Source organism: Idiotropiscis lumnitzeri, chromosome 18, assembly GCF_059441095.1.
Source record: "Idiotropiscis lumnitzeri isolate Australia: NSW breed Sydney's pygmy pipehorse chromosome 18, RoL_Ilum_1.0, whole genome shotgun sequence".
Classification (NCBI taxonomy): domain Eukaryota; kingdom Metazoa; phylum Chordata; class Actinopteri; order Syngnathiformes; family Syngnathidae; genus Idiotropiscis; species Idiotropiscis lumnitzeri.
In genome coordinates this window covers 2138745-2162470 of record NC_142408.1, presented here as the reverse complement: position 1 = coordinate 2162470, position 23726 = coordinate 2138745, and the positions used below count along the sequence as shown (strand labels likewise).

The 23726-nt window shown below is 43.1% G+C and overlaps 1 protein-coding gene across 7 annotated transcripts; it reads right to left on the bottom strand.

The window, feature by feature from the left end:
- Positions 1–116: 116 nt before the first annotated feature.
- LOC148318914 (synaptic vesicle glycoprotein 2C-like) lies at positions 117–18736 on the bottom strand. 7 transcript variants are annotated; one of them, XM_088281857.1, is made up of 15 exons: positions 18645–18731; positions 16488–16524; positions 16331–16379; positions 13468–14305; positions 10122–10302; positions 9842–9993; positions 6044–6177; positions 5777–5866; positions 5584–5694; positions 5350–5438; positions 5064–5228; positions 4462–4595; positions 3640–3843; positions 3363–3522; positions 117–3130 (listed from the first exon to the last, which is right to left on the bottom strand). In XM_088281857.1, exons 4-15 carry the CDS (start codon positions 14063–14065, stop codon positions 2947–2949), a joined length of 2202 nt encoding a protein of 733 aa, XP_088137983.1. In that variant the 5' UTR covers positions 14066–14305; positions 16331–16379; positions 16488–16524; positions 18645–18731; the 3' UTR covers positions 117–2946. The 7 variants fall into 7 exon arrangements, with proteins under 7 accessions (XP_088137983.1, XP_088137984.1, XP_088137985.1 ...); XM_088281858.1 differs by having other exon boundaries at positions 16493–16524; XM_088281859.1 differs by having other exon boundaries at positions 18652–18700.
- Positions 18737–23726: the final 4990 nt, after the last annotated feature.

Sequence of the window (23726 nt, the reverse complement as noted above, 5' to 3'; positions counted from 1 at the left end):
TTTGTCCCTGCTGAGAGTGGCAATAAATTCCCTTAACCCTATCCACCTCCTGCCTCCTCGACTTTTGGGTCCACCTCCTCATCGCCGCAAGGCGATATCGTGACATCTTATGCGTCAAGACAACTAACATATGGAAACGTTTATTACACATAAACATATTATTTTTATTTTTTTTGTTGTCGTTTTATTTCTGTTATCTTCTTTGAGACTTATCCAAATGAAAGCTTAGCACAAATGTAGCACTAAATAGAGGAGAGGCTAAGAAGAAGCATTTCCTGGACTTCCGGTGACAGGAAACGGTGAGACATGCCTGAAATCACATAATCCCAAAAGAACTGGGAACAAAATGCAAGCACGCTGTCAGACTTGCGAAAATTGGCTCTATTTAAATAAAATTATTTTTATTCACATTTGATTTGTGTCATCTGTTGGTCTATTTTTCCTTATATTCCTTCACACAGAAATCCAGCAAAGGTTTCACAACACAGACATATCAGTAAAGTTTTGCCTATTTGAGATTTTCATGATGGAAAGTACAAGCCGATTAGTGAACAGCACAAACATTCAACTACACAAATACTGTGTATATAAAAAGTCATCATCAACTCGTCATCGTCAACATCGGAACTTCATTTGGGGTGAATGAGAAGCACATTAAATGGTGGGTGCGTTTCACGTAAATTTGATTGGTTCATTGTAAACACAGCCGCATCCCCAGTTGTAAAGGGTGTGCACACTTATGCAAACACATGGAGCTGTAGTCAAACCTTGTGGCTTGAATAAACATAATTTATTTACCTGCTCTTTTATCAATTCATAGTATATCCCTTTTATAATATGGTGCTACTTTTCTCCGTTAAAAAGATGCATCAAAAATGTTTTTGTGGGGGGGGGGGGGGGGTCTCGCACCATCAACTGCATAAGAAAAACAACAAGAAGATGTTGAGTTCAAATGAAAGATTTTATGTAGACGCCACACACGGCATTCACCACATCGACTTTTTCTTATGAAAATAAGTCATCCAGGCGCGTCGTTGGAACATCTCGGCAACAACGACCCGGCACTGACGTGACCGCGTGACAAAAAGACGACAAGGAAGGAAAGATCACAAGGCAACGAGAACGAAGGACATTTAGCGACAAACATGCGGGCTTTGGAAACAGGAATGTATGGCGAGAGTCGGGGAAATTGGCTTGTGTATTTTCAAGCGGGATTTGGACCTTGAGGAGTTGGAGACAATTGTCAAAAGTCACTTAATACAAAGAAGGTTGAAGTTTAGATAAATAAGTGTCAAAAATAAATTAAAAAATAAATAAATAATGAAGTATCCCGAGATTTGGAACTTGACCAATTTTTTAGAGAAATACCCCCCCCCCCCCAAAAAAAAGAAGTTTGCCTGCTTTATTTCTATGGGGGGGCCAAAAAAAGCAATATACGGAGGTGATGGGATCAATATCATAGATAACGTTAAAAGTTTTCTCCCTCGGTTGCAGACGCCTTACGTGGAGAAGACACAACAAAGCAGCAAAAACTCCCAGCCACGTTTGGGAAGCGAGAGAAAGAGAGGCACCACATTGGAGAAAAAAGGCCTTGAAGCTTTTTTTTTTTCCATGGGGGGTATCAAGGCGAGGAAAGACACAATCGGGGAAGCGACAAGAAGAGCAGGGGATCTTTGAACACGACACACACAAAGAGGCGCACGCGGCGTGTAAAAAGCAGAGCATGTAAACTTGTTTTTCAGTCACGGTAGAAATGGCGCTGCATTGAATGCTGTCCGGCCTTATTTATTTGAGGTTATTCTCGCAAAAAAGCATCACATATCATGACAGAATGGTGGGAGCATGTGATTAAGGAGAGGAATTTTGTGGGAAATCCCACAGAAAGTGAAATGTTAGCTGCAGTATTTTACAGCAACAGCACTTGAGGCTCTCCTCGCAAAGGATAGATTATGCAATGAAGAGACAAAATCTTTCTATTAAAATGGCTAAAGTTTGTAACAAAATGCTAAATTTTGCAATGAAAATACGGTGAACGACCGCGATTTGCAGGTGATAGGGACCGGGCCAGCCTATAAATAGCAAAAATCGTAAAATTGACGGTTACTGAAATTCATTGAAATAAATGTAAAAATAATAACAAATAAATCCAAATATTGTGTATATAAATATATATATATATATATATATATATATATGTATATGTGTGTGTGTGTGTATTTTATTACATTTAAATTAATGAAATTATTTTGAAATTGTAGAACTTATAAAAATCATCATTATAATTATATCATTAAAATTATAAAAAAAAATATCAGTGAATAGCAGGAATCCTGAAAGATTTTTTGTCCTTTTGTCAATTTAAAACAAAATCAACAAAAATTCTTACTTCTATTTTTCCACATTGAAGGAGAAACAAATGCAAAAAAAAAAAAAAAAAAAAAGCAAAAATTGGATATATATGCTTTTTGTTGAAAATGGGCAGTATGTAAATAAGTGAATGAATAAACTCGCTAAGAAACTAAACAGATTGTCCCTCTACTGGTAAGAATGTAACTCCAAAACCACCAGTGTTTAAAAAAAAAGAAAATACAACACAAAACGTGGAGATACTGCACCGGCATTTCGCTGTACAAATAAATACCAAAATAAAAGTGCTGGTTTGTACTGTCAGAGTGAAATGTTTCACATCAATGTAAAACTTTGGCTGCCTGCCAGGATGAAAAAGCAGCTCTCGTACATTTTACTCAATATCACTAAATTGTGCGAGACGCTGTACTTGTCTCTAGTCCCTTATGAAACTATTTTAACACGAAGACGCATGTGTTTTAGGGACTTTTCCTGTGCTAAAATGACCAAGTTATGTGAGGGGGAGGGGCTTAGCCAACCTTTAAAGGTTGCAATCGAATGTGTGTCAAGGTGTGTTTGTGTAGAGAAGCCATCAAATGTTTACATGAGGACATTGGCGCGCGTGTCGGGCAGTCGCAGACCCACCAGCCCACCAGAGACCAGCACACACGACGCCAGCAGGATGGGGATGGCCTTGGTGATGCCCACCAGCGAGCCGAAGATCAAGTTTCCCAGCACGGCGGCCAACTTGCACAAAGCGTTGCAGAAGCCGAAGCCGGTGCCTCTGCGGAAGAACAAAGGACAAAAGGTCAGGTTTAGTCAGATTGAATGTGTTGCAAAAGAAAAGCCAAACTACCTTAATTAAAAACTCTTTTTTTTTTTTTTAAATTAATATCATTTTCTTATAAGAAAATCAATTTTTTCACAAAAAGTCACATTTTATGAATAATAAAGCACATTTACTGCCCGTTGGATTTCTACTTTATGGACTTCGTAAAACATCAACATGTTGTCACCTCCTGTCGGTTGGGTAGAGCTCAGTGGTGACTACATCCAGGGAGTTCCAGGCGGAGATGCTGAGGCCGTTGTAGAGACACAACATGAAGATCATCATGGACTCGCTGGTGCCAAACCACAGGAAGAAGCAGCTGATTCCCGACAGCACCATGGAGCCACCTGCGGTGGGTGGGCGGGACAAACGGTCACCCATTGGCCGCTTTTTATCAGAGGTGGTAGTCACACTCTCTACTTGAGTACATTGACAAAGTATTTGCTTGTGTTGTCACGCCGTACCTAACATGCTAAGGCGGCCTATTTTGTCCATGAGAAGGGCCGAAACGATGTTGCCCGGTAGAACGGCCAACGTTCCCAGAAAGTTGACAAAGTAGACCCAGTAGGCGCTGTAGTCGTCATCGAAGGTCATTTGACAGCCCGTCTTGTTGTGGTGGAAGGAGCTGTTGACCACCCTTGAGTTTGTCAGCTTGGTGTCGTCGATATCTGCACAAGAGGTACATCAGAAAGGTTAGTGGCCACCAGAGGGCAGTATAATACATTGTCATGGCAGACGAAATTTAACACTGAAGGCATTTTTTGTAGAAAAAAAGGTTAGCATATATATATATATATATATATATATATATATATATATATATATTCCCCTTTAGAAAAAGCTGAAAAGTCATTTGTACCATTCACAATGAATAAATGTAATTTTATAAAATACAAAATCTGTGCACTTTAACTTATAGTTTAAATCTTACCATAATAGTTCATTTCCCAAATAGACCACACAGTTTTAATAGTTTTTCCGCCCTAACATGCTTGGGCTCGCGGGATCAAAAGAGACTTCATTTCCCATGTTACATCGCCAGCGCCTTCCATGCCTTTGCTGTTTCCTTGTTCAGCACTTTTTCCGGAGTGCTGCAGGGGAAATCATTTGAAGGCCCAGACTCCCACTAGGTCTGATTCAGCTCCGGTTTCTCGCATCGCCTTCTCTTTCCGTTCTACTTGCACTTTTGAAACATTTTCATTGCTCTCTTTGCAAGCAACGGGTTTTGTTAGTACACGGGGTTGGAGTGGAGGAGGCGGACACTGAGGAGCAGCGCAAAAATGTACCTGTGTTGTAAAAGAAGGAGTCGACTAAGGTGCAGTTTGTGAAGGAGGAGCCCACGGAGGAGATGTCCTCAAAGTAGCAGTTGAGGAACGAGGAGTTGACGAAGGAGACCGCCTTGAACTTCATGCTAATAAACCTGCACAGATTAGAGAGATGTGAACAACCACGAATGTTGGGGACAATTTCATGCCTTCTTGAGGCCCAATTATGAAATGGTTTACCGCTTTGCCGCCATCTTGTGGCATCCATATGCAATTATTTCAAAGATTTTTTTTTTTTCATATTTCATTGCGCTGCCCTGTCTGAATGTAAAAAATGCAAGGTTGAATCAAAGCCAAACGTGGCAAACGCATTTATTTTGTGAAAAACATCAACGAACACATGTACGTGCACATGTATCTTTTCTTTGCGTAAGTGGAAGTCATATCCAGGAAGAGCAGGCGTCTACCGCGAACCGCCAAGATAAGCCTTTTCATTTCCTGGTAGAGGCGGAGATAACGGAGACAGAATTAATATGAACGGTCATGACGAATAGTGCAAAAGGAGACCCGCGATATGATGAGGTGAACACCGACGCGTCCAAGCATTCGTCGGGCCGGGTTACCTGTCGTTGAGGAAAACGCCGTTTCTGTGGATCTGGTTCTCCAGCGTGAAGTTGAAGGTGAAATCTTCGATGCGTTCGTTGGTGTGGATCTTCACCCGGGAGGCGTAGTCGTCGGCTTGCAGGTGTTTGATCACGTCGGGGAACCACACGGACAACCCGTAGAACCTGCATTTGGGGGACGAGCCGGAACTTGCCTTAACGAACGACTTCATGGGACCAGCGAGCAATAAAAGCAACATAAATGTTCAGTTTGCCTTGCAATCATCCACAACAGGATTGTTCTTACCCAAAGGAAAGCGTAAACCAAACTGCTGCCAGCTTGATGGTGTTGTCCTTTACTGGGTAGTCAAAGCATCTCATAAAAGTGGACCAGATCTGTAAAAAAAATAAAATAAATAATAATAATAATAATAATTTGTATATCATATCTAAACAACCACAAAGCAGAACATTGACTGAAGTCCATTCCTTTAAAAATTCACACCCAACTTGAAAGTTCGGAATTCAAACCAAAACTGACCCCACGAAGCTCGACCTTGACTTTGGACAGAATCTTGAGCACCGGGTTGGCCGACTCGCTCCGCAGCTCCACCAGCTCATCCAGCAGCTTGGGGATCTTTATCCGATTGACCTGTAGGGGGCGATGCTCGTCAATTCGTTGGCTGTTTGCTGAAGCTTCGCAGAGGGGGGCGGCCTGAGGCATGTCAACTCACGGTGAAAACTCGCTCGGGCTCTCCGCGGGCTCGCATGTTGGTGTCATGGATGTGCTTGAGGACCATCCAGGCCTCGTCGTGTTTGCCCATCTAGACGACAATCGGGAGAAGCGCGGTCACGATAATGAACAGCACATTGAAAAGTTTAGTGGAGATCAAATTAAGATCAAGTGCATTTGAGGTTCATCTTGAAATTTCATTCAAAAGCGCAATATTGCTTCCCGGCCATTTTGGGAGTCGTGTACGTCTCTGATTACGCTCGCTCACCTGTAAGAAGAAGCGAGGGCTCTCAGGCATGAAGGTGAGTGCCACCACAGCTGAGACGCAAGGCAGGGCACACACCACCACAAATACTCGCCAGCTGTGGAACTGATAGGCAGAGCCCATACTGAAACTCCAACCTGTACAGAACGTGGCAAAGTACGCACACATTGTCACCTTCATCCGAAGACAAAAAAATGACAAAATGCAAATGGAATCCAAACAACGGGAAACAAAAGCCGTTTTTATTTGGGTTTTTTTGCGGTCCAGTAAATGTACGCACAGCGATTACATCACTTAAAGAGGATGTAAATGCTCATGAAATCGCAAAAGAAACAGTTCAAAAATAAATACTAAATAAGTAAATAAATACCAAACTTACATGAGAAACTACTTGAAAAAAAACATCTTACATCATACATGTCTTAAATTACACCAAATTTGCAATTTATCGTAATATATCATATGGCAACGTATAGTTATGCTACATATGGTCATGTGACGTGTCATATTACAAGCTATCGTAACCCAACAAGTCGTAACGCGACATATACAAATGCGTAAAATGACATAATAACTGAACTTATCGGATTGTAATGCGATGTATGGTAACAGAATTTATCATAACGCCATGTGTTGCAACATACCGTATCGCAATTTGCAATGCGACGCATCACAATGTGATAAAATTGTGATCTAGTAACACTGATGGATAGTAACGTGATGGATCGCCACGTATCATATCGGGCCACATCATATCGCAACACCTCATTCTGTATCGCAACACTATCGTGATATATCGCAATGTATGATATCATTTAGTGTATGACATTAGACCACACTACATTGTATCGTAACTTTTGTTGTTGCTTGCGCTACTAATTTGGCACTGTTTTTGCCCCATGCTTTGACCAATCGTCAATCAATTCCACTTAATCACCTGGGCTATTAACAATCAATGAAAAACATGAAAATAGCTAAACAACGCCGATGAGGGGTAAAAATCTGCATCGTGGACATTCACAGTCGCGGTGTGTTAGCTTTAGGAGACGTGAGCGTGTTTGCACGTGGCCCGTGTGAGCTTCCTTGTGCTCGGTCCGCTAAAAAGCTCATTAGGAGGATTCCAGTTGTAATGGACTGTCGGCGATGGCTGACTGGTTGCGATACTCAACGTGATTTATGTGGCTACTCTACAGTAAGTGAGAACGCCTCCGACAAGCACACAGGCACACACACGCACACACACAGGAGTGCATCCCGAAAAATCGGCCTTACACTGCAACAAACACACACTTAAGACTGGTCACAGAGGCAGATTTTACAGTTTTTTTTTTAGGGACTATAAAAAAAAAAAAATAGACACCACACAGCCGCACACACACATCTGGCCTTTACTCACCACCAGTCAATGTAAAGAGCACTGCGGCGAAACCCATTCCCCACAAACCACTGCGTCTTGCAGAAAAAAAAAAGGGTGAAAGAGTGGCATCTAATCAATTGACCTCGATTATGATCCTTTCACGCCGCTCGTGTCACATTAATGTGTCTCGTCAATCTCTTCTGATGTTATGGAAAAAGATGGATGGCACTTCTTTACATTATAAATAATCAACTAAAACATTGGGCATGCATTATTATCATTTTATTTTTCAATAAAAAAAATCAAATACCACACAAAAGTATTTGTTTATTTAACTTGATTAAAATAATTGTTTAATAACAATACATTTAGAGTCCATTTTAAAAACCAGCAAGGATTATTATTCGTGGGGGTGTAACAAAAATCGAAAATTGTAGAAATTATTTACAAAATGATTTACGTCACGACCAAATATATGTTGGTGCGTTGAGAATAATTGAAGGTTTTTCCAAGCACCCGGGTGGGCGTAGCCTCAGTCTTTAATCCACAGTCCATGCACGTTTTCCCCCTCTCGTAATCTTTATTGTCACCTTTCTCAATGAGTTGAGTTTTGTCCTGGAAGTGGCTTCTATTTCTTCACGACTCGCCAGATAAGTGCTGCACCCGGTCGAGGCACTACATCAACGCGGTCCGTTATATATCCAACGCCTTGCAGCTTTCCCTTAAAATGGCTAAGCCGTTGTTTCTCTCGCCGACCGACGCTTCTTTCCAAAAAATCCAAACATGTTGTCATAGCGCAGCCCTCCTGAAACATTTGAAGCCCTCAAAAACTTTTAACAGAGTCGTCACACGCTTATTTCCAGCACCATAACCTTCTCGCCACCCACGTTTGGTGCACGGCTACTTAGATTTGACTTGTGCTGCAACGATTGAATATTTTAAAATGGTCTTGCTTCTCAGGATTCGACTAATTCATGAATCGTTTCGGCACAAAATCTGATGTGATAAAACGGGCCTGATATATTGACAGAGTCGGCGGCACATCCTTATTGTTGGCACTACAACTCCCTTCCTTGTTGTATTCACCGATGTTTCGCTCTCAGGACACCGTCCTCCATCACTTCACCTTTCCATTATCCCTCACAGAGGGTTCATAAATCAAGCGCACTCCGCCAACCTGGCCTCCGCTCTTGTCCTCCTAATCTCTTTTTCCGCGCCACATCGGATCACAGTTCATCCGCAGACATGTTATGAGGTTGCAGTTGTTTTTTTTTTGTTTTTGTTTTTTTTGTCCACAAGAACAAATACGCCATCACGGAAGACAAACCGACCTTTTAATCGATGCTCATCATATAATTGAGCATGCTTATCTCTGCGAGGGACGATTTTTCTCAGCACATCGTTCTTCTACCGGCTCCCGTGAGCTGTAACTCGAGAGACCTTCTGTCGATTCACAAACGAGTCGATCAACAGAAAGTCCGGAAATCGATAAGGAGACTCCCGCGACGGTATTTCTCTGAAATGGAAACACAACTTGAAACCAACACCTTTGGTTTATGTTGGCTATTTCGAAATAATAAATAATAGGGAAAAAAATACAAGAAAAAAAATTGAAATATGTTAAATAAATGGAGCGTTTTTTTTTTTTTTTTAAGTGTCTGACTACATTACTTGGGATAAATGTAAAAAAAAAAAAATTTTTGATTGGCGGGCCACAATGGGTTCTAAAATTTGACAGAGGGGCCGGACCAGTAGCAGATGGATGGAGTGTGTTGGTAACCACACCGGAGGAAAAAAAAAAATTTAATGAAAGTGAATGAAAGCATTACAACAATATATATAGCTTTGAAAAACCAGAAAGAAAGAAAATAAAACATTGACAAGGTTTATTCATTGAAATTTTTTCAAGTTCGGCGGGCCCCCGGGCCGTAGTTTGCCCACACCTGCACTACAGCAATAACGGAGCTTTAGTGCCGCATTATTCCGTATTCTTACACCACCGATTTCTTAACATTGAAACCTCGTATGTCGGGGACCGTCGAAAAATGAGGTTGGTGAACTTTTTTTTGTGCATCAGCAAACAAAACGAGCTTAGTTTTGAAAATCCGAACGTGTAAAATGAGTCCCCAGCCTCGACAGCACCACCTGCTTGTTGTTTGCGTGCGCGCCTAAGGGCACGGCAAGAGTGGGACATATTTGCAAATGATCTCACATGTTGCCTTTTATTGGCATCACTGCGGCAGTGCGCCTCGTGCATGCTCCATTTCTGCTTGCAGCGATGCGAAAGCAGCAGCAAAAATTGGAGTTTTTAAAAATATTTTTGCCCTTTAATAACCTCTCTCCAGCTTGAAAATGTTAATTCGGGAACTATTTTGCACATTTTTATCTAAATGACTAAAAGCAGATAGTTCAGCAATTACGATGGATTACTACAGTTCACTCACCATAGTGCGGTATGATGGCCCACGCCATGGCCGAAGCGTAGATGCCGCCGATCATCCAGAACATACAGAGCCAGCTCAGGTGCTCGCCGCGCTTCTCCCGGGCCAACACCTCGGCAAAGTATGAAAACACAATGGGCACCGCGCCTCCAATCCTGCAGATAGTCGGTGCCAATTAGACACTAACAAGATACTGCATGACCTTCAAAAGCTGACCTTAACATTTGCAAAGACTCTCAGAGTCGCCTAACCTTAACTTCCACTCCCGCAATGATTGACTTACCCGAATCCTGACAGCATGCGGCAAAAGAGGAAGGTGCTGTAGCCTTGCACAAAAGAGGAGAGGAAGGCGAAGAAGCCATTGGTGGACAAGGATATCAGCAGGCACTGTTTGCGGCCCAGCTTGTCCGACAGGCCGCCCCAAAAGAAGGCTCCGAACATCATCCCCAAGTACACGATGCTGCCTGGAGAGAACGAGGGAATGGACAGAGTTCGGGAATTGTGTGCAGAAATTTGTCAGACCTTCAAAAAAGGTTTAGAGTTTTAGAGCCTCCTTTACAGAGACTTCCTGCAAAACTGGTGTCTGGCTCTACCTGGGTTATAATCGTTTTAGATTTCTCATTATATTTGGTTCAGTTTAATTTTGATTTTTTTTTTCTTTTAAAGTGAGTTGGTTTAAATTGGATTTTTTTTAAGAGCAGATTTTTTAGTTTTCATTTTTGCGGAAATGCTTCATTTTAGTTCCGTTATCGGTTTTAGTATTAGTTTTAGATTTTTTTTTAAAGATAAGCTGTATTTTTCAATAGCAAGATTAAAAAAAAAAGGTCACTAAATATTGTAGAATAAAGTAAAGCAAACGACAATTCTCAAAGGACTGTCTGATCGTCCTTATATGGACGTACAGCGAGATTGAAATAAATGCACTACAGGAAGTCCTGGTCAGTTCTTTTCCCGTTCCCGGGACAGTGCAGCGTTGGAGAGCGTAGTTGTCAGGCCAGTAAATAATGGCGTCGCTCTCTACGTGCTAATAAAAATGCTAATGTCTTTGCAAGTTGGGGGTGAGTCCTCCTCTGTTTTTTTTTTTTCTGCCCTCTCTTTTGCGCCATGTTTGCAGTGATGGGACAGATAGGCTAAAAGTAAAACGCTCTTATCGAGCTGCGCAGACACCGCGCCAAGAGCCAGCCATTCATTACGCGGCGACAGCTGCCAGAGCGCCTCTGCAGAGGAGGCCGTACGAGCCAACCTACGACCGGCCGGGCGGTGGCGGGAATATGAGCAAAAAAAAAATAATATTCAAGCGAAACGTCACAAGTGCTGCATACGTACGGCAGAACAAACAATGCGAGATGCCAAGACGCTCTATAAAGAAGCGTTTGCTCGTTTGTTTTATGGCGCAGCTCATGCTGAGTTAGGATGTGTAATAAAGGGAGAGGGAGGAGGGGGGGAGGGGGAGGTGAGGTGGGAGGGTGGGGGTTCAGTGCAAGGATACGTCCCGAGATTGGATTTGTTATTTCCTACGGGGTTCAAGCAAAGGTCAGACCTTTCAAACATACACTGCCTCGACAACACGGGTGAGACAAAATATCACGTCGTTATCGCTTATAGTACCCTTCCCATGCAGCAAGATCGAACGTTGAGAAAAATTGTCAAATTATTTTTAATTGTTTTTTTGTTTTTTTTGTCGCCATTAATGGTCGAGAACAGAATTTTCTAACCAGTATTGAGCCAAGGTAGCCATTTTACGTTAATAAAAATCTCACGGCTCGCTACCAAGTCTGAATACTGGATTATCTTTTTCCAAGTTACAAATTTTTTTTTTTTATTTTTTAGTGTGAAATCTGAGCATGTTGGACAGTACACAAAGCGGATATACTTAAGCCACCATGGCTGGAAGAACATTAAAGTGTTGTGCTTGTCACTGTTAGTTGGTGACACGGATAGATAAACAAAATAATCACAAAAAAAAATAAAAAATTCAAACAAGTTAGGTTTTACAAATAAATATAATATAAATTACATTGAAAAAGCATTTAAAAACAAAAAGCACACAGCACGTGCGGTATATCGAGGATTGCGTTCACTGGAAAAATGCACAACTTTTCCTTCGGGGGGTAATTATAATTATTCATATTATATGGACTCCACGCATGCTGAGTTGTGCTTCTTTTTTTTATATCTTAACTCCCCCTCGACGCCTTTTGTGCTATGTTCTCGCTTGTCGGCACGTCGCGTCCCGCCACGCTAGAGGTGTTGCGAGCCGCTAATTTCCTCGTTCAGGACAGAAGGATCTTGAAGATGACGGATGATTCCCAGAGGAGAATGAGTGATTGACAGGCGGGTTTTAGCACGGGGAAGAATGAAACGTTAATTACACCGACACCTGCCGAGCCCTGAGCCAGGTTGACGGTTAATGTGCTCTGTTCTTTGATTGAAGACCTTTGAATCAACTTTGAGACTCAAAAGTTATATGTGAAGAAGACGAGGCAAAAATGTGATACTTTATCAAACTGTAACATGGAAAAAGGTCCAAAACGTCTCGCTAAGTTGAAGATTGAAAATCCAACCGGTTGTAGTCTTTAAAGTACAATTATGTTACAATACTTTTGTCAATGTATTATCAGTGTAAACCTAGCGAGAATTGTAAGACAGCACTGTGCAGAAAATTCCTCCCCGTTTGACAGAATCCCCTCCAGAGGCCACTATCGATCGCTCCGATTTTTTTTTCTCGCCACATACGTATAGTTTATTTTTGCTGTGAGCAACTAGCTGCTACATAATGTGACTCATTCTTTTGTTCTCCCCTTTTCGTCTCCCACCGTGAGATGACTCACGCGTGAAATGTGGACGACGAATAATACACTATCCTTACACTCACAGGCCGCACCATTAGGTACACCTGCACAATCCGTTTAACGAGGGCCGACACAAGTGGTGCAGCAACATTGTCCAAATTATTTTTTTGCCGCTAATAACTGATACCAGTTAGTCCCTGGATGTATCATCTGTCATTGTAGAGCACAGATTAAAAATATCAAATAAATGGTCCATGTGTATTTTGTGAGTCGAGATGTGTCCGCTGCTTGCATCATATTCACAGATCTGTGACACAAATGTTTACATTGTTAAAAAATAGTCATCAGAGTGTGCAACAGTGAGAAGCTCTCACATCATAGTAATGAAAGCCGTACTCGTGAACTCCAACAACAAATGTTTTTGACTTTTTTGAAGAGGAGCGTCCCAGAAGACCAGGGATGGGCAACTGGTGGCCTGCGGGCCACATGTGGCACACGCATGTCCACAATCTGAGTGGCCCTAAATTAATTGAAAAAATAATAAGAATAATTTTAACAGGATAGTGACGATATGCAGATTTTTGCTAACCGTGAACTGGCACCGAGAGTTTTTATATCTTTTAATTATAACCCTTTCATGCACTTTACACCGATTTAAACTTGTTGAACGACTGATCTTGAAAGTATAAGAAAATTTTGCGAGCATAAAATGTAGAGAAAATACTGTACATGCTGTAGTGTTCGAGTGTGACATCAATGCTTGTGCTTTCGAGAGGTGTCGTCGACAAAGAATTGGAGGGCGCAATCAACTTAGCAATAAAACAAGTTATTCCCTACCGAGCCATCCGGCGCCGGAGTTGGGCACACACATGTCCGTCTCAGCACTGGGCAAGACGAATCCCACCACGAACACCTCCACGCCGTCGGACATGAGCGCCAGACCCAGCACGAAGAAAAGCTGCCATTGGAACCTCCCGTGGCCGCACTCCTGCATGATGAGCTCGTACTGCTGCGCCAGCTCCTCCTCGTCGGCCTGCCGCTCGTTCTCCAGCTCCTTGTGGCTCTTCGGACCGTCACCAGCCGGCATTTGTCCATCCTGCTGTTTCCCATCCTGGTAGGCCGGCACACCTTGGTACTCGCCCTCATATATCTCATCTTCGTCGTCGTGGCCCTCCGTGGCGTCGCTCGACACCCCGTCGTCGTCGTCGGCGGCCATTTTGTCGCCATAGCGCTTCTCCGCTTGTCCGTAAGTATTGTAGTCGTTCTCCTCCTCCTCGTCGTTATGGAATCGATTGTAGCTACGATGCGTCGTGTATTCGTCCGAAGCGCAGTCCACCGCCTTGCTGAAGTTCTTGCCGGCTTGTCTCTTGGCTTCTTTGGCGATGTCTTTGGCGCCTTTGACTAGGGAAGTCCTGTTGTTGTGCGTTTCATTCATCTTGATACAGACAAATCTCAGCACTAAGTGTTTTTAAGTAGCCTTTCAGCAGCTCCAGTAGATGTAGCCGCGTGGAACGCACTCTGGGTGGTATATAATAGGTCAAGCGAGCAACAGCCGGGGAACGCCAGTCTGCTGCCAGGATAATAATTAAGTGCTGAGGTCAAACCCCATGGAGCTGGAAAGGAGGCCGTTGAAATTGGAAAACTCCTCAGTTACTCAGCAGACGAGACCATCAGCCTGCAAGGAATACAAGGAAAAAGCACTTCATTAAAAGTTAGCTGATGAATACTCAATGGCAATGTAGAGCAAAGGTATGTTTACGGCCCTCTTTCGTTTCCGAATGTCTTTTTTTCGTGTAATTGACGCGCTCAACACCAACTGTTCCCAAAACACTTCAAACTCATTCGAAAACAATCGAGGCCACGTTCCTTATTGAAAGTAGGCATTTGTCTCTCATTTCTTAATTTCTCCAAAATCAATAGGTAAAAGAAAGGAAATGATAGCTAACTTCAGTTTCCTCATCAAAACAGTTCTAAACTGTGCTAAAATGGGCCTTAAAAATTTTTGAATCAGGCATAAGATTTTATTACTGGTTATGTGTAAGTTAATCTTAAAATAAGAAGTTGTAGATACACCACAACAGGTGAGTTATTTTAAGAAATTCATTTTTATCCACTTCAAAAAGCTCACTTCTCGAGTATGTCCAGGCTAATTCATTCCGGTATGACGATTCTCGTCCAGGAACACGTCAGCCCGTGTGACTGAGCGCCCTTGGGGCTCGTTCCATGACCGCCGCCGCACTGGCCCGGTCTTGCCAAAGACCTGACAGCACATCAGGGCCTTGTCGCCTGTATGGCAAAGCCCTTGAGCTGTTAGTGGGCAGGCCAATAACCGCACAGATGTGAAGTCCAACTTTGAGGAGTGGCCACTTGAGATTTTCATTCACTCTACAATGATGGGCCATGATCCGTGTCCAAATGAGATCAGGTTGTCATTTTAAGTGTTTGTTCGCAGCGCATCACGATAGCCTCCTTTCACACCGGCAAAGATCACCTTTTTTTTCTCTTGCTTTTCCTGTTTAATGTCCTCGCATGCTGTTTTCGGTCTCCATTTGGCTGCGTCTTCTTGTTCTACCTTTATCGTTCAGGTCCTCTTAAATGTGAGGTGGTGTAAAAATCCGTGGGCCAGACGCCAACATGCTGCCTGTCACTATGTCTGTTGTTTGACTTTGTTCCTACGATAAGATATTTCCTCTCACAATCAGTCATTGTCAAACCGAAAACAATTCCATTTGGTGTGCAGTAGCGATTTGTTCGGCTTTAGGTTGCATTTTGTTGCGCTGTGAATCGAGAACTTGACTTTTTGATCAGTAGTTTAGCTCATTTGAGTTCATTCGCTAAACCCCAAAAAATCGATAGTGTGCGCTGTTTGCCGGGCTGGGCCGGCCATCTGGCTTTCATGGCAAATGCCCGATGGGCTGCTATTTTTTGTTGGCCAGCACAATGCCATTTAATGATTATTTTCCTCCATTTTATGACATGAGACCGGCCCACAATTTATTGGACGCAGCCCATTAATCAATTGACATTATGGACAGCAAAGTGAACCAATCAGCGTCAGAGCCACATAGTTGCCAAGGGTGGTCTGGAGTAATGTCTGAAATCTCAATTTTTGATCAATCGGTCTTAAAAATAGAACATTTGATTCTTGCAGTCAATGTCAATTAGACCCATTATTTTTCCACCACAGCAAGAAAAGCTGACAAAGCATTATTCATTATACCATCCACAGCCATGGTTCCATGAAATTCTTTGCACTCATATCTGGAACCTGCTACATAGATATGAAGGATGTAAAATCCATCTTTTCCACATTAACGCTAAGATGCTAGTGGTGCGTTTGTATCGGCCCGCTCCCGGGAGCAGAGGGCTGGAGACGTTGGCCGGAGCGCCCAAATGGAGCGTGGCAGTTTGATGTATGGCGCCTGCGCTCACCTTTTGCTCGGCGAGATGAGATAAAACATCAGTTGGGATCAGTCATTTGAACGCGGGCGCGCCGGGGGGCTCGCGGGAAGGCGCCCGAGAGAGTTTGGTGCAATGCAGCAGCGAAATGAAGCGGGAAATGGCTCGTAACTAACTTTTCTGTGGCGCAACCGGGTGATGAGGAAGCGGCTGACCCGAGCCGTGGATGCACCTGTCAAGGCTCAAAATGCACTCAGTGCCCTTTTAAATAAATGCCTTCCGGGTACTTTGTGGTACTGACCCCGCAAACTCTTTGGAGCAGCTCCGGCATATGGCGTCTGAGCGGGCCCCTATGATTAAAAAAAAACAAAAAAAACATACATATTAAGGTTACTGTTTTTACTTTGTTTCTCTTTTTCTTCTTGTAACGTTTTGTAGTAAAAATACTCTTCAATTACCTTACTTTGTCAAAATAGACGGGAATATTTTTCCAACCTCCATGGATGGTAAGGCCATATAAAAAAAAGTAGAGAGAGGTCAACAGCAGCAAAGATTTTGATTGAGTGATTAAAATGGCTACTTGCAAGGCGGAACGTGAACTAGGGAGCATTACGACAAATGACATGAAAGATTTGGAGAAGCAAGCTATTCCCCAGCCATGGCTTTGATTAACGCAATTATTGATGTTGGTGGCTCTGAGAGGGATTTGTGTTCAATGCATTTTGCGTCTTTTCCCAGCCAAAACCCCACAAGTTTTGGGTGTTACGAAATGCTCCTTCTAATCGGACCATGAAAAAAAAAGGAAAAAGAAAACGTTAATGAAAACATGCATTTTTCAATTGTTATCATTATTTTTTTTCAGTTCGAGTGTCCAGTGATTCCCCCAAAAAAACCAAACTATTATGTGTTTGAGCACTATGCAAGTCAATTAAAAAAAGGGAATACTGTTTTTAGGTGTGGAAAAATATCAGAAATATAATAATAATAATTATTATTATTATTATTATTACAACTACTACGAGGACACGGCATGGAATTTAGGCAATCCGTAAAATTCCTGAGGGGTACTAAAAGATTTTCCTGACTGTGGCACAGTAACGGCCCGCTGACGCCGCAACGCCATATTCATTAATCACTGATGAGAACACATACTGTACTTGTACTTGGACAATCCTTTGGCGCAAAAGGAGAGACGCTTGCTGTGTTCCGCATTGATTGGCCAAGCGTCAGCATGTGACATCCAGGTTGTCAAAATGGAACTGTGGCGCCCTGCGGGCTTGCTGCGGCATCTGCAGATAGCTGCAGTCGGCATTGGCTAATGTGCATCATGCGAGATGAAAAATGCACGCCAAAGCCTGGTGCAGATGTTGCGCAATTCAGCACACAGTTTTGTTTGGAATGTATATTGTGTATATATATTAAAAAAATGTCCGGCACGGTGGACGACTGGTTAGCACGTTGGGCTTACAGTGCAAAGGCTGTGGGATTGATTCCGGCTGCGGCCTTTCTGTGTGAAGTTTGCATACTTCTCCCCGTTCCTGCGTGGGTTTCCTCCGGGTGCTACGGGTTCCTCCCACATTCCAAAAACATGCATGGCAGGTTAATTGGATACTCTGAATTGCACCTCGGTGTGACTGCGAAAGCAGATGGCTGCTCGTCTTTGTGTGCCCTGCGATTGGCTGGCAACCAGTTCAGGGTGTACCCCGCCTACTGCCTGAAGACCGCTGGGATAGGCTCCAGCACGACGCTTGTGAGGAGAAGCGGAACCGATAATGGATGGATGGTTCCTACATTTAATTATGTTTCTGATAAACAACATCTGTTCAGATAGGGATGAACCACCCCATTCAATAAATCAGGGCTTTGAAAAGCTACTTTCTATCTCTGGTCCCTTGCCTCCGCCTGACCACATATTTGACTCAAAATCGCCACATTATTTTAACAAAGCAATAAGCAGGATTTTCACCAGGTTCCAAATGAGCAAAAGAGAGCAAAAATGCATCAGAAACAAAACGAGATGAAAAATCTACATCAGTATTGTAACAAAGTATGTGTTCCTCTTTACCTCCCACCACCAATTCCACCACAGAAGGTTCCAAAGTTCTTGTAGAACTCCTCCAAACTGATTTAGGAGTCCTCTGCAGCCCGTGGCTCATTCCAAGCGTATGGAGGAAAATGCATCAATCAACGCGGGAGGCGTTTGACACGCGTTACGTCCCGTAATTAGATTTCTGTGGGCTGTCCCGCTCAGTGAGCATCCATCCTACAAACCCCCCTCCGCCCCCTCTTCCCCCTTCCCCCACCCCACCACCTTCGGGTTCGCTCACGCTGCAGCGCTTTCCTGAGTAATGGCTGCATGTGTTCCTACCACCACCCACCTTTTATTACACACCCTCTGCAGCCTGACTCGTCGGGTTGCTTGCCGTAAGTGTTGTATTTGCCGCTACGTGCCGGAACTTTTCAAGCACCCGTGGAAGCCAAGTGCGGGGAATTTTTGTCCAACTTTTCCTTCAAGCTCAAATAAACTTAGGGACGGGGGGGGGTGGAGGGGTGTGGATCATTCCATAGCATGCAACATCTACAGTTTGCAAGGAGAATAAAAAAATGTAACTCACCACTCACCATTGGTGACACGGCATGCCAGCCAACGCGTGGGAACGTGTGAGCTCCACACTCGTTCCAATTGAGATGCTTGCCGCTCGATGCTGCAGTCAGACAAGAGCGAGAGAGGCTGGGGGGCGGGGGGGGGTTGGAAAGCGTGAGCGCAAGGAGGGGAGGAAAGGATGGAGGTGGGAGGAGCTGCGCCGACTGAAATAATCAATAGGATATATACAACAATCGGGCGAGACAGTCGGAGTATAAACAAGCAGGGTGGGCTCGGGTGGGGGGAGTTAGGGAGGATGCAGACTGAGGTTGGACCCCAGGGAAGAAGTTCACTCAGGGATGACTGCAGCTTGAGATCGTCACATGGAGAATGGATGAATGGCTCGCTCGTCTGCCTCAACAGTTCTTACGTTCAGGCTTTGTTTGAGTAGGTTTTCTCCTGGTCCTCCCACATTCCAAAAAAAAATCATTCATTGAAGAATCTGGGCAGCGCTATACGGAATCAACACACCCGAAAGTCATAACTGGCAACTGTTCGAACATCTAATGTATATTCTTGCTTTTTTTCAACCACAATGGCCGAAGGAGGGAAAAGTGTGGATTTAATTGCAGATACGCTTGCGTGGCCATTTTCAAGACAGACCTCGCATCCAACACTGACTTTGTTTCTGTATATTATTTTGGAACTTGGCGGAAGTGGGTGATGTGGGTTTGTCATTTGAAAACCAACCTGCATCCAAACACCCTTAACATGCCAGGAAATGTCATGGCAACCGAACGATTGCAGTGCAGATGTCTGCTGCGTGAAAGGAACCCATCCCTACTCCTCACCAACCCTCAAAAAGGCCAAGAGGCTCATAATGGTCTTTGGAGGGCCATTGTAAACATTGAATGAGCAACCCCCCCCACCCCCCACCCCCACAAGACCTCTCATCTCCTCCAAAAATAACCACATCTCAAGCAGCCAGGAAGGAAGAAGGACATCCCTCTCACTCTTCACAGGAAAAAAAAATAAACACATTTGCATTTCAATCTAGCAGATGTCAGGGAATGATGCGTAACGTCCAGAAAGCCACTCGTTAACGCGTCGTTACCCATAAGTGATAAGTGAAGGCATTAAAACCACTTTCTGCTCTGGTTTCAATGCTTTACACCCAAAAAAGGGCATCATTAATCCAGAGTGGAAGTGCTTCTGACTCAGCATGTGTAAAAAAAAAAAAATTAAAAAAAAGGACGCCTGCTGGGGTCCCGATACCACAATGCAGAGTGACAAATTGCCTTGAGAATAGCTTGGTGGGTTAAAGCAAGGTTAATTACATTTCTTAAACACAGAACGGGGAAGGTTGGCCGTTAAAAGAGGGCTGCAGTGCACAAAGAGTTAAAAGAGGACGAGTTAAAGTGGTTTATGAGCGGGAAGCTCGATGGACATGCAAAGTCCTCACAGGAGGTGGGACTCATTGGCGAGGCCCGTCTCAATCCGAAAAGGCTGACTTATGATAAAAACTCATCTCTGTGGTGTGTCAAATTTCACATTTTCAGTTCACAGGGACTTTGAGAAATCCAGAAGAGCTTCTGCTTGGCCTCACAAAGGCAAAAGGCTATTTTGAGAGTCTTTGGAACTATTGTCTCACATTTTTCCTTTTAGTCACATTGCCGCTTGTGCGCAAATCTCCTGTAAATGCTGAAATGTCAAGTGCCTTTGCTCCCGGGACCAAGCCATGACGCGAACGTTCACTCGGGGATGGGGAGGGAGGGGTTCATTGGTGGAACAAGAGAGTTTGGAGATTTTCAGCAGTGTGATTTAACAAGCAGCTGATGGGATTTCTCATTTCACGGCCTTTTTATCAGTGTGTTTTTTATTGAACTTAAAAGTGAAATACAACTAATGGAATGAACATATGTACTGTACAAGATCTATTGGGATATAGCCTTCAACCAGGCTCCTTTGTTGACATACAGAAATTTTTTTTTTAGTAGGAATCACTCCAAAAATTCTTGCGCCAGAAAAATGAAAATTCGCCAAGTTGGCAACGCTCAGGAGGAAAATGAGCAAGACAACTTTCCGACACTAATCGCATGCTACGCGCTGACATCTGCGCACGAGTGGGCGTCGACGCTGACAAGTCCGAGCATGAGAACGTGTTGGAGAGCACGAGTTAATTCCAAGCGGCATGTGTGGGGGAAATGTAAGCGTCTCAAGCCACCATGTTCTCTCCATTTGATCCACCGCGCAGTACACGGCTTTGAAAGCAGCAGGCTGAATGCCCTCACAGTTTTTTTTTTTAAAAGTTACCAGAAAACAAAAATTAGAACAATAAAAGATTTGGAAAAATTATTTGAAAAGAAAATACAAAAATATTTCAACCGTTTAAAGCAGGGGTGGTCAAACTTTCTGATTGGCGGGCCACAATGGGTTCTAAAAATTGATCGAGGTGCCGGACCAGGAGCAGATGGATGGAGTGTTTTGGTAATCTCACCTCATTTGAGAAAAAAAATAACATTTAATTTTAAAAGAATGTGAACAAAATCACAACAACAAAATATATGTGTTTGAAACACCACATTATTTAGAAAATAAAACATTAACGAGATTTATTCATTTAATTTTTTTAAGTTTGACGGGCCTCATGTGGCCCCCGGGCCGCAGTTTTCCCACGCCTGGTTGAAAGGAAAATGTTTCAATAATATTGTTGACAAAAATATTGGACAAAATCTAAAAATATATGACAAAAATAAAAAAAGTATTTGACACCGTCCCGTAAATATATTAGCAAAACATTAAAAAAAAAAACGAGCCGAAATATGAAAATATTACAACGGCAACACAAGGACAAAATCTCGCTTTCAATTTAGCTGAAAAAAGATATATATATATATTTTTCATTCTGACTATTATTACTATAACAAGAACTTTAGAGGGGAATACTAACCAACAACTGATTTTTGAGTGTACCTGTAAACCCTCATTTATACAAACACACAGGAGAGTGTTGGAGGTGGCACAGCAGCGCACCCCTTAATTGTCATCTCTCATTAAGATGGAGGCTAATAGATGGGCCTTGTGACGATGATGTTAATCGCTTCCCCTCCTTGTCAGCTGGAGGTTGCCCGGTACGAGGAGTGAATACCATGATAAATAATCGTCAATCGTCCTTTTTGTTGGCTACCATGTACACAGTCTACTGATTTTACTCCCCGCCTCACACACACACGTTTTCACTCCGTCCTAACTGTTGCTGAAGCATCGCAAACAAGAACGCTCTTTCCTTTTGTTTCATCAGCTCATCTTTGATCTGCTGAGGGGCCTGTTTCAGGGAAAATGCGGCGGATGGCTGAGCGATGAAGGGAAACGACGGTGATTCCTGCAAGGCAGTTTTGTCTCCCCGCACCTCCTCTGCCTCCTCCTCCGCACGACAACGAAGCATCATGTGTGACTCACAACTGGGAATTCCTTTGGGTGGCGATGGCGAATGATGTGACAGGCATGTCTTCGCCTCAATGCTCGCCTCTGAACGAAGGTGACAGCTCGCAGAGTGTGCGTTTGTATCTGATATTATTTTGGCTAATTCCCTTTTAATGCTTTTGTGTGAATATATATATATATATATATATATATATATATAAATATATATATCAAATAGTATATTTTAATTCAAAGACTATTCTAATGCCTTCCTTTGATCCTTGAACAATCTTTCCAGGCATTTTTTCAGAAACAATTCCCAACACTAATACATTGAGTTCTGCCGAAAAACACAACACTCGAGCAGTGTTGGTTTGCAAGGCCTGGTGGTAACTTGAGCAGGGTATTTATTTATTTATTTTTTTTTAATTCGGTAGTCCTCCTTTGCTGGGCGCCTGCGTGCAGATACAACATTGTGGTACAACAGCGTCGCCTAGTGGGTGATCATCATACTGCTGATTAATCAACCCAATTTGACAGCGAATACAGAACATCTCCAGCTTGGAGTCACTCGCAGACCTCCAAAGTCTAGCTTTTTGGCCTTGGTAGAGGTAATAAATTCGATCACCATCCTCAACCGCTTTATTGTTCCTCACACCACTCAATCTTTGCTCATTTTACATTCATCCCCCTTCTCACTCAGGAAAATGGGGAAAATTGCTGAGCTGCCAAAATCTTGCCTGTCCCACGAAGGTCATCGCGTCACCCACCCCTGACAAATGACTCACAGGGCGCTCAATGACGTTCTGCTCCGTTGAGTTTAACGCGACGAGGTGGAGGGGCAGGGCGGGGAACAAGCTGGTACGACATCCCAAAAAATGCTGAGTCATTAAAAAAGTGATCATCAATTGTATTTGACTCATCGTTTTTTGTTTTTTTTGTATGCGTTCCCAGCAGTGCAGTGACGTAACACGTCCCATAGGTGACACCATGGGGACACATTTTATGACCTACAAATACAGGTAGAGTGGTGCCTTGAGATAAGAGTGACCCAACTCAGCATTTATTTAATATTATTTAATATAATTATTTCCTGCAGAGGGCGCCAGGAGCTCATGAATAGGAATAACAATGCCAGTTAATTTGGGACTACCAGGGCAGAAAAAAAATGGTAAAACATACCAAGTGAGCGTGTAACATCATGAAATATTTCAGGTTTCTCTTAGTGTCACGTGCTTCTTGAGTACTGACCATTGAGCAACGTGCATCTGGAAAAAGGATATGATTTAATCTAATCTGATCACCCAATATGACTCATTCCCGTCTCAGGGCCTCTGAGTGAATCACAAATGTAGGGGAAAGGTGAAGATTAAGGCAGACTATTGAATAATACGGCAGGTGTACCTAATGAAGTGTCCGTTGAGTGCCACCTGGCCTCAATTAAAATGCTTCCTCATTTCCACTGGACATGCTAACATCGACCCCCAAAAAATTAGGGAAGGATTTTTTCCCCATAACTGGTTCAAATCCACCTGTTTTTGGAAGAATGCAAATTAATGTTAGTTATAATGCAAAAGTGGCATAAAGGGGCACCCCAAAAAAAAATGTGACAAAAAAAAAAAATGTGGCAACGCTAATCGTCGACACTCTCCACATAACATGGGATCAGCTCAACGACTGGTCATGTTTA